At 38.8% G+C, this 16,772-nt stretch overlaps 1 protein-coding gene across 3 annotated transcripts in view; it reads left to right on the forward strand.

Annotated features, from left to right (window-relative positions):
- The first annotated feature begins 1,769 nt into the window (after positions 1 to 1,769).
- LOC129565084 (nephrin) overlaps positions 1,770 to 16,772 on the forward strand; it is a 199,439-nt gene continuing 184,436 nt past the window's right edge. The window contains exons 1-2 of one of the 3 annotated variants that reach the window (XM_055439452.1): positions 1,770 to 2,102; positions 3,454 to 4,195. In XM_055439452.1, the coding sequence (XP_055295427.1) occupies positions 4,132 to 4,195 (64 nt within the window). In that variant the 5' untranslated portion in view covers positions 1,770 to 2,102; positions 3,454 to 4,131. Of the gene's footprint in view, positions 4,196 to 16,772 lie in introns of all 3 variants that reach the window. The other 2 variants (XM_055439453.1, XM_055439454.1) reach the window with 2 other exon arrangements.

Genomic DNA, 16,772 nt, shown 5'->3' on the forward strand with positions numbered 1-16,772 from the left:
ATGCAGAGACGCATAATGAAGGAGCCGAGCAAAAAACGGCAAACAGCACACAACTATCGAAGAAAATGCATGCAAATTTATTTAAATTGATAAAAGTGTACGGCACACAAAGCACGAGTGTACGAGTTGGAGCGAGTGTTAGAGACGGTAAAAAGAGAGTTGCGTCGAGAATGAACGCAATTGTGCACACTAAATGAGGTGAGTGTGTGGCTGGCTGGCTGGCTGGCCGAAAACCTTTATGAAAGCTTGCAACCGAAGCAAGCATTGCGCCATACAATTTACATATGAAAACAATATCTGAACTCCCGTCTCTCATCAATTTGCAAGCTGCGCTCTGTGAGTGAGTGCTGCTTCTTTTCTCCTTCTCTCGCTCTTTTTCAGCCACCGTCTGATATATATCGGCAAATTGCAAACAGGTAATTCTTAATATGGTTTCATGTCATTATATGTGCATATTTTTTTCCCTTCATTTTGATGAAGTTTTTTTTCGCTTTGCATTCGATATGTGTTTTTTTTTTCATGTGTGTAGAGCATTTTGCATTTTTTTGTTCGTTTATGTTTTGCATTTGCCTGTCGAAAACATCGTTGCGATTGCAGATGTTCAAAATGTGAAAGACCTAGCGCGTAATATGCAACGCGTTCGCTGATATTATTGAGGTGATTTAAGTTTTTCGAATGAGACGAAGGAGAAAGAAAAAAACCACTAACTCAAAAATATAAAGGCAACTCACACCCAAATGACAGCATTCGAAACGTACCAAGACACACATCGAGAGTGAGAGAGCATAAATGTTGAAATCAGACTGAAAGACTTTTAACTACCACATATTGGCTGTTCAACACCATAATTACGTACGCTCGGTGTGCTGTGTGTGTGTGTGTGTGTGTGTGTGTGGAACAAACGACAGAAATATGCGAAGCAAACGAAACCACAAGGCAACGAAAATCGCTTCATCAAAACCGAAAGAGTAAAGAGAACCGAAACGACAACAACAACGACCGCGACGATGAGATAGATATATTCAGAACGCAACGGATGGAATGCATTCAATCATTCGAATGCAAGCACGGCAATTCTTTCGAAAAAGTATCATGGCATTAGCGTCTTAGCCGTTTTATATCACATTAAACAACTGAGAGAGAAGGCAGAATTGAAAAATGGTGCAACAGTAACAGCAGCAGCAGCAGCAGCAGCGGCGGTGAGAGACGTTAAATCTTATTCACTTTCTTGAGACCGTTGCAAATGCATTGAATTCGAATGTGTTTTTATGTGCTCGTTTTAAAATCTTCAACGGTGCGCCGTGCGTAACATGCGGACAAACAACATGCGGATCGGTTTCACTGTTGCCAAGTTTCTCGTCCGCGCCAATTTTTTCTCTCTCGTAAACACTCTTATTCTCTCTCGGTTAACGGCTGAGATTTTGTTGAACGTTCGTATTCCATGTGTACCGATTCGCTCAGCAATATCAAGTTGGCGCGCGTTTCTCTGTCTCATTTGCATTTGTTTGGTACGCTAGCGTTTGACATGTGGAACTGAGCTCGCAACCAAAATACCGACACACAAACATCATTGCGACTGCATTGGAGAGGCAAACATCTGCACGCCGCTGCCGTGCTATCGAGAACGCATGCTGAGTGTGCCGACAACGCGAACCGACACCGACAGCGGCAAAGAGAGAGAGAGACAGAGCAAACGAATGCGAAGCGGTTCGGTGTGTATGGATGGCAAAACCAACAAAGCCGAAGTTGGAGTTGCGGCCGTTTGTTTTGTTCCGTTCTTCTTTAGTACGTCTGCTGACTTCGAATTGAGTGGTACACCACGCAGCCATGCGGTTCGGTTAAACGAAATAAACCTCTATTTTACCTATTCTTGACTGAATACCTTTCACAAAGCGTATTTTAAAGCTACTGAGTAAAAACAAATAAAGAAACACATCCAGCCAACAACAATAGCCGACCATCATCGTTTACATTTCGGAGACGAGACTGTGGTTTTTGTTTGAGTTTCTTCGATCGGAATTCGATTGGTTCAAACCAAACGAATGGGATTCGAAAACGACATCACATCGAAACGATCACATTTTTAATGTGAAAAACTAAACGTAAGTGCAAAAAAAAAAAAACAGTGAGGAAATAAAAAAAGACGATTGCAAAACGTGTGAAGCCATAATTCAATGGTAGAATAATCAAGTTTAAACGCTGAATCAATGGAAAAATGAACCGCTAAAAAAAAGAAGAGAAAAAAAATGTGTGTATAAGCAGAAATTCAAAGCAAACATAAATTGAAGAAGAAAAACGAGCAAAGTGTGAATTTGTATGTCAAAACTACGCCATTAGTTGCACTGAACAAAATCAAAGTGATCGATTGAGATTGAACCGTTTATCGTGCCGCCAATTGAAAAATCCAAATCGTAAAACCGTATTTTTCATTTGCCGCTCATCGAAGAATGAAAATTATTGTGTAAACAATAGAGTGGCGGTATATTTCTTGTTCATTTTCTGTTTATTGGCTATATTTTGACGTGCACACGCGAATGAATGAGAGAAACGTATAGCCCGCATTTTTTTTATAACATATAACATAACTATTTAACCAAGTGGAAAGAATTTTTGTGTGAAGCTCTCGCGCGCAGAAATAAACGAAACAAAGCCGCAATTTGAACGGGACCGCTCTCGAGCGATCATCCACAATTTTTCCAAACAATCATCATCATTTCCATGAGGAAATCAATCGTTTGATACAAAGCGTGAACAAGCGTGCAACATAGCATTACACAACAGCAATATTCTTGTTTCGTGTCTGTGTGTGTGTGCTGTGGAAAGAAACAGAGTTGTGATTCACGAAGAAATCAATTTTTTTTGTCGAAAACTACAAAAGGTGACGAATTGAATTGTGATGCGCAAATAACTGTCGTTGTCATCTCACTCAGTTCAGTCGTCGACCGTTTCTCTCATTTCAATAAACACACAAAGTGGCACACTCACTCAAACAAATATTTAAAATAGCTGACAAACACAGCAGCGACAGCAGTAACAACAACAACAACAGAGATTCATCTCTTGTGAATGTGCAAATTAAAGAAATTCGTCAACATATCTCGTGTGCTTGCTCACAACATCAACTGATAATCAAGTCTTTTGTGTGTGCAGTTTGAAAGTAATTGTTTGTATTTCCTTGGCTCTGCGTGAAATAAATGCATTGAAAATATTAGCGTGTATATTGAGTTGAGTGTGTGTATGCATGAGTGAAAAAAACAAACACAGCCGCTTCTCTGCCTCGTTCAAATAAAAAAAATTCAAACAAGAGTCGAAGTTCCGATTTTTATGACGGGAAACCAACAACGCTTTATGAATTAGTTGTATTGTTCGCGTATGCATTTGACGCAATTGCAGTGAATCAGAGAGTTTTGTGTATTTTTTTTCCCAACTTTTTGTTTTTTTTTTCCATTTCAGTTTTTCTGTTTGTTTCTTGTTTTATAAAATAATCTATATTTTGTGATTGTGTAAAGTAAAGAGAAAAAAAACAACAACATAAATCTGTTCGCCATCACCCCGGTGAATAATAATAATACGACGAACAGATTTCGTCAGCGTGAACCAAATCCGCCAACAAGTGGGCATACACAAAACAATAAATTACCAAAAAACAGTCGTTATACAAAGTAAATTGATTTGCAATAAACACAAACGGAAGTTAATCGACTATAATCGCATACACACATACACACACATTCATTGTGAAATACTCACTGAAAACTGCCAACAACTGTGATTGACTTAATGTGCACGATTTTAGTTGTGAATACCGAATTGAAGTAATACATACACACAAACACACACGCTTAATGTGTCTATTTATACGAAGAAATCAACAAAAAAGCGTAGGCGCTACAAATAAGCTGGATTAAGGAATCGATTTTTATATATAGATATCGACATAGCAATAACAAAGTGAAAATCAATTGTTTAACATTCGTTCAATTTATAACAAGAAATAAACGACAAACTATCGTATAACCGCATGTATCGTCAGACATTTTTAAATTAAAATAAACCGACTACAACAACAACAGCAAATAATTTCACCAAATCCACTGAGACAACATACACAACCAATACAACATCGTCGTTATGGATATACGAATCGATAGAAAAATGGATTACACAACATGTTTCTGGCTAATTTTTGTATCAGGTAAGTGCTATTTTCATGTGTTCAATCGCAGTTCAACATTTCGTCTTTTTTGTCGTCGTACAAAATTGTAAACAATTGATATTTGTCGAACTAATTTTCCCTTTCTTTTGGCCAATTTATTTAGTTTTTCTTGTTGTCTTTTTCAATGAATTGGCTTTTTGTCTTTTTTGTTGTTTTTTCTTCGCTTCTTCTTTCTCTCCGGAAGAAACAAAAAGAAACTTGTGTGAATAACAACAACACCTTTGAACAGTATTTTCCAAAGAAAAACGAACGCTTTTGTCAAAATTTTATTGAGGCTCGACTTCCAGCGGTGAATAAATGAATAGGTTGACATTGCATTGAGAGCTGCTTAGAGGTGCTGGTCTCCATGATTATATATACCTTGTTGTCTATGTCCCAAAAACGACTCTCTTTTGATATATTTTAATAGACTAAAAGTGTAATTAAATGTTGATTTTGTACGTAAAAGCCATTGAACAACAAATACGCAACAGAGTTAATGAATACTGTACCCGGGATAATTACGGGCTTCAAAAGGCACACACTCACACATAAACACTGTCACAATGTGGGGCTGTTGTGTGTGTTTGAGCGCGGGCGCGCGCGTGCTTGCTGGCTAGCTTTGACAAAATCAGCAGCACTCACTTTGAGTGCGTAATTCAACTGAATGAGAAGGTTAAATAAACTCTGCGTCAGACGATGTAAATCTAAACAGGTCCACTCATTGACTTGTATAAAACATTTCGATTCATTTTCAATTCGCAATTTATTCGAAATGAACAAACTGTTTGGATATTCATTAAGCACATTACTTTCTCTGTGTATCTCTTTGCTCTCGCTAACCCAATGCCTCTCGATGTGTGTTTGAAATTGCAAAAATGTCGCATACATTTTGCAATGACATTTGAAAATTTGTTTGTCAATCGAACGAATTGATTGGATTTGCGCAGGTATTAAATAAATGAATTTGCAATTTCAGTCATTCTCTCTCTCTCTTTCTCTCTCTCGGTTTGTGTTATTTGATGTGTTTGGGTATTATCACTGTAGTGACAAGCAAAATTACAGCAACATCACTCACTGATATCACACAAACAGTCTGTGATCCCGTTTATGTGTCGCTTTGGACCGTCATGAATTTGATTCATTGCCATGTTCGCCATAAAATTTCAATAAATAATACGTTGGACAATTTTATTTTCATACGTATTTTCGTTTCGGTATCTTGTGCATTGGCATGGTACTTATTTCGGTGGAAATTTATCATTTTGACTGTCAATTATACATTTTTGTGAAAGAGAAAGAGCGACAGAGAAACGAGTGAGAGAGAGAGAGAGAGAGAAAGGAGCAAAAGATAAAGATAGATATTGGAAGGAATGAAAAAGTGGAATGGGCGCAAAATTTAGCGCATTGAGTCTTTAAAATTGAATGTGCTTTGATGAAGGGATTTTGTTGCGATGTGCAATGAGATATAAAAAGAGCGCAGAAAAAAAACACATCACCGAATAACAACCGTACGGTCGATGTGAAAATTGCAGCAGTTGAACCACCAAACACACAAATCTCTCGATGTTTTAATGCGTTACGAAGCAACGAGAGAGAAAAAAAAACAACAACACCAACAACAACAACCAGCAAGTAAACGAAACGAAGAAACAGAAGTGCAGAGAAAATCCAGTTGGCGATAACATATCCACTGAGCAAGAGACAGAGATGGGGCATTCACAAATGGCAAAATTGTATCTCTCATTCTTTTTCATACATAAATTATTTATAAATAAACATTGAATTGAATGTACTGATCATACTGTTTGGCAGTGTTCGGGCACACTGGCATATTCTTAGCAGCACGAAATACCGTCATTTGGAATCGCTGCTGGAAGAGAGTCGAGGAGTGGCATTAAAATATATGCTGTCCTTGCGTTTTTCCACATGAATTGCTTGATTCAGATGAGATTCAATCGACGTTTACTCGCCCAAGCGCGTTCACACACATAAACACTATTCACATGCTGACAAAGAACAAATCTTACGGAATGCCAGCTAGAGTGAGTGAGCCAGCTGCAGCACACAGCGACAACATTCATTTTCCGAATGGGAGAGAGAGAGGGAGAGGAAGAGGCGAAGAGTATGAGTATGTGTACTTATTTCACACATGCACTCACAAGCCGAGCGTTTTGTATGCATAAATCGTATATTTTGTGTACGGCGTACACAATTTATTTATTTTTTTTTTCTTTTTTTCTCTCTTCCCTCTTCACATTGCTTTGCTTTGCTTCGGTGTGTGTGTTCATCTCTGTGGCTCTTCATTGCATTCAGAATTGTGTGCTCTTTATTCTCTTCTTTGCACCTATATTCGTGATGCGTTGCTGCTGCTGTTGCTGTTGTTGTTCTATTGATGCCGTCGATCGGTTCGGTATGTGTGTGTATATGTATGTGTTGGCTTTCGATGAGCACAGGCATGCGGTGAGCACTCTGAACAAATGACGATACGAATGTCAGTAAGATGATGTTGATGCCATTGCTGATGTATCGAATATTTGAGTGCACGTAAAGAGGCCAAACTCTCAATGCATCTCTCGTGGTTGCATTGTGCGTCTTTGTCTGCTCACACGTTCGCCTCATTCCGTTTGCTCATGTGTATGTGTTATTTTCTTTTGGAATTCACACCTGCCGTCAACACACATACACATAGTGTATGAATAAATTGGAGACGGCGAGAAACGAACAGAACCAAAACAGACATTACGAAAAAGAATAACAGCAACAAGAGCATCAGCAGTACCAAAACCAGAAGATACCGAATCGAATGTAACCGAGAGGGAGTGCGAGCAAAAAAAATTGTATTCCCTTCGCTGAGTGTTCGAAAATGTGATTTGATGTGTTTTGAGGCAAGGCACAGCTAGAATTTTGAGCAGTGAGTAACAATAACGAGCAGTGAACAGCAACATTGCTAATGTGCATCCATACTCACTCACTCACACAGACACATATGTACATGCTCGCAAACACACCGAATGGGCGAGAGGTAGAGAGTCACACACACACACACACACGCAAACGATTTTCGAATAGCTCGAGATGTGAATGCAAAAGCATCTCGGGTGCGGGCTCAGCGTTCTGCTTTTCACATTCAATGATATGTTATGGATTTTCTGTGTTATACTCATTGCCTTCGGAGCCAAAACCAAACGTCTGCAATGATGGTTTCTAATGTGTGCATACGTGCATTTTTCGCCTAGATTTGGTCGCTTTGTCAATGTGTGTGTGTGTGCTCAGTGTGAAAATAACAGGGCCCAGCTAAATGATTTCGTATGCATGCCGAGTGAATTGTCGAGCTGTGCTGATGTATCGATGGCTTTCTGTCTGTATGACTATGTTTGGCAAACGCAAAGTCTGTCTTTCCCTCTTAACTCGGTGAGCGTATGTGTGTGTGTGTAATGTGCATGGGCTCCGGCATTAGCACTAGTGAAAGAGGCTCTAATGTGTTATTAAATGATGTATATTCCAATGAATAGCATTTGCTATATTACTGCATACGGTTTTCTTTTTGTTAACGACCTTTCCGACGACGATATGCCATCCGATATCAAATGCTTCTTCACATTTCGAGCACTCGGTCGTTTGCTCTCTTTCTCTCATTTTTTTCGTATTTTGTCTTCAAATTGCGCTCACGGCACAGCACCAGCACCAGCAGCAACAAGAATTCGATGGTATTCAAATGACGATTCCGCGACACAAGCACACCACCTTCAAAAAATGTTGACTCTTCACATTTGCATCTGATTCGTTGCCATTTTTTTCACTCGTTCGTACTCTGCATGTTGCAAATGTAATGGTTGGTGTTGACTGATTACGCTGTGAATGCGATATGTTCTCAGAATACGAAATTTTTCTTATCCCATCGGAGTGAACGCGATATTTTCTAACGATATTCTCCGCCACCACCACCAACACAGCGTTGTGTTTTTCGCCAAACGACCGATCGACACGGCAAATGCCGAAAAATTGAAGCAATTCCACAACTGCAACATATTTCTCTGTGTATTTACTTTTTTTTGGATTTAGTAGGTTATTAAACTCGCTCATCGGCTATGAGCCACCATGGTTATAAAGATTTCTTCCCTCAAAAATGCCACACAATCCCATCGAGCAATTCATTTTCGACGGAGACATTTAATCTTATAAACGTTTTAGTGCGGCAGTCACAGACACAGACACAGACACTCGACACTGAAAGCGAGTGTACTTATAGCAGTCTATGTCTCGCATTGCTCTCTTTTTTTTATTATCATCAATATTTCACATGTGACGGCGACAATTGAATTAACTCAAGTGTTAATGCCCATCATATAGCCGGGCACACAGTCAAGACACAATTACAGTGCTGAGAAAGAGCAATTGACTGCGGTTTGGGGTAAATGGAAATTACAAACCATTTTGATTATGACTTATGGTTAAAATCAATAAATTTTGCTGTTGCAAATTGAGAAATGGCCGACACAGCAGCTTCGCGTCGGCTCATAATGTTTTGACATTCATCAAGCCCATTCGATCATTTGATAATATAGTCATTCAATTTATATCCGTTCATAATAATAATCGACCGTCCATTGCTGCAAGCAATCAAGACCATTTTAATTTATTCAATGTATTACGAAAATTGAATATTATTTACTGTTTAGAGCCCTTTTTCTCCGTCGCTTGAAATTCCTCACAGTGCATTCGTTATTTCGATTTCAATTATGATAATGTGCATGCGGCAGAGAGAGAGAGAGAGAGAGAGAGAGAGAGAGGAAGAGTGAGAGAATGAACGATGCAAGCATTGAATATTCAGTGGTCACCATCATTTTTGTGTGTGTGTAATTCTTTTTTCTTCCTTCGTCGGTTTTCTTAACGTCTGTCGATATGGCAGTGTATGGAATGTGTATGTATGTGTATTTTTCATCTTGATTCAATTGTCTGACAAGAGAATTAACGACGAAACGCCAACAGAATATAAAGATTTTAGACATGTACAATTTTCCTTTTCGTTTTGAAAATAAAAAAATCAATTTCTCGAGAGAGTTTTTTTTTTCTCTCTGGTCTTTCGTTTGCCTTCTACTTTATCCTCGTTATGTGTGTGTCACAGCGTGTCGAATCAATTTTCTAGGCAAATTCACCGTTTGGCCAGCAAATTGACATCGCTCAATCGGTCTTTTATGGAGTTTCATCAACTTCAGATGTCGCGTGGAATTCATTTTTTTCCTTTTTTCCCTCTGTCTTCCTCTTTCACTCTCGCTGACTTTTGTTTTCCAACATTCGGTTGGGTCGTGTTTGTGTCGATTCCCATCTCAAATGATATTCAATTTTTCCAGTGCGTTTTTGAATTCACTTCACGACTCACTATGTAATTCAGCTGTGATCTGTCGCTGTTCGCCCGTTAAAAATGCGAATGGCATTCATTATTTGTGTATATGACAGAGTCAGCCCGAAGAATGACTGTATGAGGTTACCGCTCCGTTGCAACCATACACTCTCTCTCACATTCACCATACACAAATACAATCACATGAGCTCTCATTGGATTGGAGCGTGTTCATTCTCATTCTCGAACAATTGCTATACGCTGGTGGTGCTGCTGCTGCTGCTGTGCCGTGTTAATGGTTAGTCTCTAGTGCCAGACCATGAATTTTCAATGAAGTTATAATGCGTTTGAATTATGAAAAGTTCTTATCGTAGCCGCTGTCATTCTTTCCATCTTGCTTGCTGACTTCGCATACCAAATATTCTTGCTTCTTCGTCTTCGGCAGCGTTTTTAATGAAAAAGTTTTTGACATTATTCTTCTCTTTTTTTTACTTTTCTTCTGCTTCTTGCAAGAGCAGCAACAACACTGCTGCCGTTCGCTCTTTTTTGTTTTACTCGATCATGCGCTAGAAGTTGTTTTTTTTTCCTCTCGGCTTCTCGTCGTTCATTCGCTTTTGTTTGTTTGACATGATATCGAGTGTGATGTTGAATAAGTGACGGCATGTTGTTGATTATCGGCACTTTTCCTTGGTGTTATCATCGATTGGAAGCGTGTTTTAGATTTATTAACGAAGTTTTCCTCTCGCAAAACACAACACACAAAGCAGCAGACAAACGGAGAGGCAGCGGGAGAGAGAGTAGCTTCAGGCAAAAATGCCAACGAAAATCCAAGCATGTTATAGCCCAAATCCCAGACAAAATGCGAAAATCTGTTGTTTGTTATATTTGTGCGCGCTGTCGACTGTCGAGAAAAGCGAAAGCCTGAACGTAAATATCGTGCACAGAGTAAACAAGCGAAGAGAAATGGCAAAATGCAAGAAATTATAAAGACAATACAGAATTTATCAAATGCAAATTATCAAACGAAGCAAATAATAAATGCCATAGAATCGTAATCTGGTGTTGCAGTTGGCAAAATCTGGATCTTTTGCAGCTTTAAGTATTACACTTGCAACACAGTTATACAGACATTCAGTCGACAGGACATAAAAGATTTTTCCTCTCTCTCTCTCTCCGAGTCAGTTTTCGCTTCGCCGACGCTACTTTAAAGTGGCACAAAGCAAAAATGACTTTTCCAAAGCACAGAAAATGGAAGAACAGTAACAGAAAAACACACACAGAGAGAGAGAGAGAGGACATATAGCAAAGAGAAGCGTGAAGAAAATGCAAAAGGCACTGGCCAAAAGTGGTTTATTGTACTTTTGTCTGTTTGTATCCATACCTTGGATTGCCTTGAGAAATCCATCTCTCAACGCAACAAGATGCTTTTTGTGTACCGATGTCAAAGAGGATGATTTCATTTTTCGAATGCCTCTTGATTCACTGAAGCCGTTTTTGATCTTTACACAAAAACACAGTGGATGGATAAAACCGGTGAAATACACCGAACTACAAAAACTGAAATGCGCTCGATTGCTTAATGGAATGCCATTTTAATAAGAAATTACAAATTCCACTTGTTTCCGATTCCATGAAAACAACGCATTCAATGAACGAACAAAAGGTCCAACGGCAATGTCAGTGCACTGCAGTTGGCAATGGGCAAAAGGAAAACACCAAAAAGCTTATTAATTGTTCGAGTTGGTCGTTCGTATCTTTTGTGATCATCGTTTTTAGATATACCGCAATGCGATATCACTCAAAATATACACCCAAATCAACAAAAACAAAAAGTCTATTAAATCGAAGTGGGGAACGAACGGAAAAGACAAATTCTTACTGTGGAAAGAGTGTAAACAAAATGCCGCAAAATAATGGAAAATGAAAATCAATGATCCGCCGCGGTGCAAAACCTTCCGAAAAATGTTGTTGTCGTAGTCATTGTTTTATCAATGTGGCTGTTGATGTGCAAGGGTGAGGAAAATGATGGAATTGAAATGTCGAAAACCATTTATCTACAGTTGTATTTTGTGTGTCAAGAGATCTTCCGTTTGATATTTTCCTCCGTTGCAGCCCCGCCAAAAATGATGGGCCCGCACACATCAAGTGAAGCGAACGCGTTCGTTGCAATCATTTTACATGCACTCTGCCAAAGCACATTATTTTTGTTTATGGAGTAAAGTTTACATTGACAAAGATTAAATGAAAAGCCATAGAAATTAAATGCCATGATTCGTAGTTGGAAAAGTTGGAGCGAGCACACGCACATCTACAACTGGAAGGGGCGCACGGGGTGGATGGGAGAGGTAGCACCCAAATAATACTGGTCGGTGCACTCAAAAGAGAAAGAGCGAATCAGAGAAAGATATGCATGTAACTGAATAGCTGAGCATTTTCTGTGATTTTCATTTAAAACATTTTCATTTTCTTTGTTCTTGTGTTGTTGTGTTCGACTGAGTTTCAGCTTTTGTTTGTCTTGTTCGAGTTGTCGTGCGGTTGTGAGTCGTCGCCATTGTATTGTGCTAGTTCTCTCTCGCGTTTCTTTTCCTCTATTTTTCCCGACGAAATTTTTTAATTTCATTATTTTAGTTAAACGAATTGAACGAGTTGAATAGTTGTCGTCGTTTTTGTTACTCTGTTGATGTTGTTTTGGAGTTCCGTTTGTTTTCGCTCAACACAAGAGAGTGAGAAAGAGAATAAACGATGGAAAAAGAGTGCGCGAACGGAAACTGAAAAGTCATTGCCGGAATAGAGCAAAAAAGAAAGACACACACACACAGAATTTCTTTCTTTCTATTTGTCCCTTGTCATTGTACTGTCGAATATGCAAAACTGAACATGACATGAGCTACTCAATTTGAACAAATTGTGAACCACATTAAACGACACAAATTCTTTTTCCGCACATTTGATGCGCACATACACGTTCATGTCTCATATCTGATGTAATTTTGCAAACCAAATCCATTTGGAATGGAACAATTTAAAGTGCATGTTCATATTGAAATTATTTGTCACAAAAGAGAGATAACACAATGGTATTTTTTTTCTGGTGAAAACAACGTGCTGCTGCTGACAACAAACAAACAACATAACGATATATGAATTTATCAAATGCCATTTTCTACCATGATCCGATTAGATGCATAACGTAGAAATGTCGCCGATTTTTTTTTATTTGTTCGTTTGTATTCAGTGTGTGCCAGTTATGTTCGAGTAATTGTGCCAAAAAAATGAATACCGTCGTTTGAATTGAATTCATAATAAACGTGTGGAAATCTGATTTTTGAAGAGAATTTTTTCTTTTTCTTCCCATTTTTCTTCCCCAAAACCTTTTCTTCTCGCACCATTCACATATTGATATCGACTGCATACGTATACATTTTTAGGTGTGGTGAAGAAAAGAGTGAAGCCATGTGAGGATTTATTACGTGTGCAGTTGACGAGTTACGCAACATTTAGCACAAACGAAGCCATGCATGAGCCAGTAATCGCACAGAAAACACTTGAACATTTTTCTACAGTGTTTTCAATGTATCATGTAATAAATACTCGACGTTGTCGCTGTCGCCGTCGTCGTCGTCTATTTTGAGAGTCTTGAATGTTGAATGGCGGGTCGCTTAAAAGAGATTTCAAATCCATATCAATCGTTTGCTCTCTTTCCCATCCTCTCTTTCTCCGCACAGCTCCAATTGAGATGATTTATTGCTAAAAAGTATTGAGTCAAAATATTTTCCCGTCTTATCGAAACGTATGATAGAAGATCATAATTTAATGTATGTAGCTCGCACATTCCATTACACACATTTTGCTCTTATTAAAATGCAGCAATGGATTCAATACACTTCTTTTTTATGAAAGCTAAACGAATGGAGCAAAGAAAAAAACGACGACGACGACGACGACGACTACGAATCCATATTTAGCATCAAAGAACATTGAAACACACTCAATGCTAGATTTTACTTCTTTCCTCCGTGAAGCGTATCGACAATTAATTTTTATATTCGTTTCCATTCACTTGAAAAAGGATTTTTTTTCTCTCTGTGCTCAACATCATCTCCGACCATTTTGTCTATTACTGCTGCTTCATTAAAATTATTCATTCGTTCGTTTGGATGCAATTTTCTGTTCAACTGTTCACTTCCTTTTTACGCTCTCAATCTCTTTCTCTTATAATAGCTGAATAGATTGGAAGCATCAACAACAAGAAGAGAGAAAGCAGAAATAGATGAGAGAGAAAAAAAACGTCTCAACGTGAATAAGTAAACAAAGTATGCGAACATATGTATCAATGCGCTCTTTTCTCTTGTTGCTCATGTATGTAGAGTAATTTTCTCGTTTTCAACATGCATGTGCCTAATGTGTTCCTGTGTCTTAAAACAAAATCAGGCGAAGTAACACACAATAAAAATGAAAGAAATAAAATGAGAAGAAATATACACATGCAGATTTGACAAGGGAAACAGAAATGTTGAAAGAAAGAATGGGAAACAGAACCCTGAGAATGATGTAAAAAATACACAAAGAACTCGAACTCGGATGTTAGAGACTGGGCCAAGTGTTTTTCTCCTTCTCTCACACATACACGTAAGACATATGTGTGCGATGCGGTATGCAGGCAAATAGAATAACAAAGTAGCACAAACACACCGTGCAACATTGTTGAGCCGCTATCTCACTCTCTGTCGCTGTCTTTTTTAGCCCATATCCCACATGCATATAACAGGCAGAAAGAACGGCGTGAATGTGATCTGACAACACGCAAAATAAGTATCTATCATATGAGATTGCTTTTTCCTTCATAATTTTCGTTATTTGTCGTTGGTTGAGGCTTTGTGTTTATGTGTGTATATATGCGTTTCAGAGAGAGAGAGAGCGACAGATAGTACAGACCATTCTTCCATTCACTCAGTCTCCGCTCTGTTATTATGTGTGTATGTGGCTGCCAAGAGAGAAAGAGAGAATGAAAGCAAGCAAGCAAGTGAAAGACATGCAGTAATAAATTTTATTACACTTTTGTTAACAGTTTGTACGTTTTCTCCGTTCTGTCGGTGTGTAATACGGTTGTTGCTGTTTTGTTATTGTGTTGATTTTGATCTTTATTTTCGCCTTTGCTCTCGCCTTTGACATACAACGAGACATGGTGAACAAGGCGATTGCGAACGAGCGGGTGATGGCTCAACAGCATAGAAAAGTCGGGGAGATGTATGAAAATTGCCGCATACTGGTGCCATAACACCGACTGCACACCGGAGCAGCGAGCGAAGAGAGAGAGAGAGAGAGAGAGAGAGAGAGAGAGAAGCCGAGCATACACACGGAAGGAAAAAAACCAAGCAAACGAAAAAGTAAACGAAAATACACAAACAAAGCACTCGTACATCATGTAGATTGAAATTTGTTGTAGGCAAAAGGAAAGAATGAACATGATTCAAAATATAAAAACACACACACACACACAGCACACCGAAGCAAAATAACGCTAACCATTCTCTAAACAGTAGAATTGTTTCCTTCAGGATGGGTTCGCTTGTGTATGATGACGACTGGTATCTTTTCGCGTTGTGTACGTCGTTTCAATTGTTTCGCTGGTACTTTATTTGTAAGTCGATGGGGTTTTTCTTCTGCGCGCTCACACGGCTCGAAATTTGTGTGTTGTGGCTGTGCATAGAGCAAAAAAGAAATGAGCAAAATGTAAGTTAACGAAATCGCATCTAATTCGGAAGCGAGTCGGCATTGGACGAGGCCAGAAATCGGCAGCAACACAACCACCAAAAATGAACGACGAGGCGAATTTATATGAGTATATTGCTATGTGTGTGAGTGTGTATTTGCGAGCGCGGTTGTTTTTCCCGTTTGAAATGCGAAAAACCAGCGAAAATAGATCTAATAAACATTCCAAACATTGTATAACCTCGTTACACATGTTGTATGCACGACGCTCCAAGTACTTACACAACAGAAAATGTTGGAGCAACACTTAAATTGTACCTCAACATAATCATGCTTAGAAGATACGCTGTTGTTTCATGCGAAATACGGGGCAAATTAAAGGTGGCTGCAATGGCAGTGATGGGGGGATGGTGGTGGTGGTGGTGGTGGCGGCCTTGTCGTAAATTCGATGATAGCAAAAACACTAAAACATATCATAATTTTTTTCTTCTTCATTCGTCTTTGTTTCGGGGCGAGCGAGCGAGAGAAAGCCCGTCATTGTTTATTTGTGCCTGGCTTTTGTTCAAGGGTTGAAAGATCTCTAGTTTTTGTTGACGACATAAAAATGTGCGACGTGCCACATGGATATCTAGCTACCAAAATAACATGCTGTTACATTCTCTTTGCCCTGGCAGCTCCACCGTTTATTTTCGTTATTATTAATATTGAGCTTATTTCGAATGAATCGTGCTCTCATTGCAAATTTTGCGCGCGCTTTGTGCTTGATGCGTGCCACTTTACTTGGATGCGTGCACTCTATACATTTCTGATTTATTTCTTTGCATCCTTTTTATTTTCGCACGCCAAACGTTATTCACCCTTCTAATCGAAAATATACGGACATACAGAGAGGGAGAAAAAAAATAAATCTACACTGAAACTCACAAAAATGAAGAATTACCGTACGTATCATGAATAAATACGACGAGAGCATGTGTATAAAGTGAACAATAAAACACCTTTTCTTTTTCACATTTCATGGTGTATGAGCAGCAGCAGCAACAAGCTCTCTATCGCCTAACAAATCAGGAACATAAATGAGAAGCATGAATCAAAAATGCAAACGTGTATTCCACTCTAGCTCTCTCACGCTCACTCGCTCATTCTTTCGCTCTCGCTATTTATCGTTCGCGAAATGGAGCACGTCAATGTCGTCAGAAGACAAAGTCGACGCGAAAATTGTTTGATGTATTGCCATAAAATCCACCATCGTAGAAATGAGGATTCAAAAGGAACAACAACAATAACACACATACACACACAACAAATATCATCCGAATGAACATAACTGAAGTAAGTCGTGTGCATACTTTGTCACACACACAAAACTCAATGGGAAAAAGTGAAAAGGATCACGTCGTACATCAAGCGTGTTGTAAAAATCCAAAATGCCTCTGATTTCCGAAAAACAAAGCCATCAACATTTTGTGTTGGGTTTTTGTGATTCTGCTTCACTTCTGGCACATGATATATATGCAACCA

The sequence above is a fragment of the Sitodiplosis mosellana genome, unplaced genomic scaffold, assembly GCF_009176505.1.
Source record: "Sitodiplosis mosellana isolate CC-2019 unplaced genomic scaffold, AAFC_SMos_1.0 Smas_scaffold_2, whole genome shotgun sequence".
NCBI lineage: Eukaryota > Metazoa > Arthropoda > Insecta > Diptera > Cecidomyiidae > Sitodiplosis > Sitodiplosis mosellana.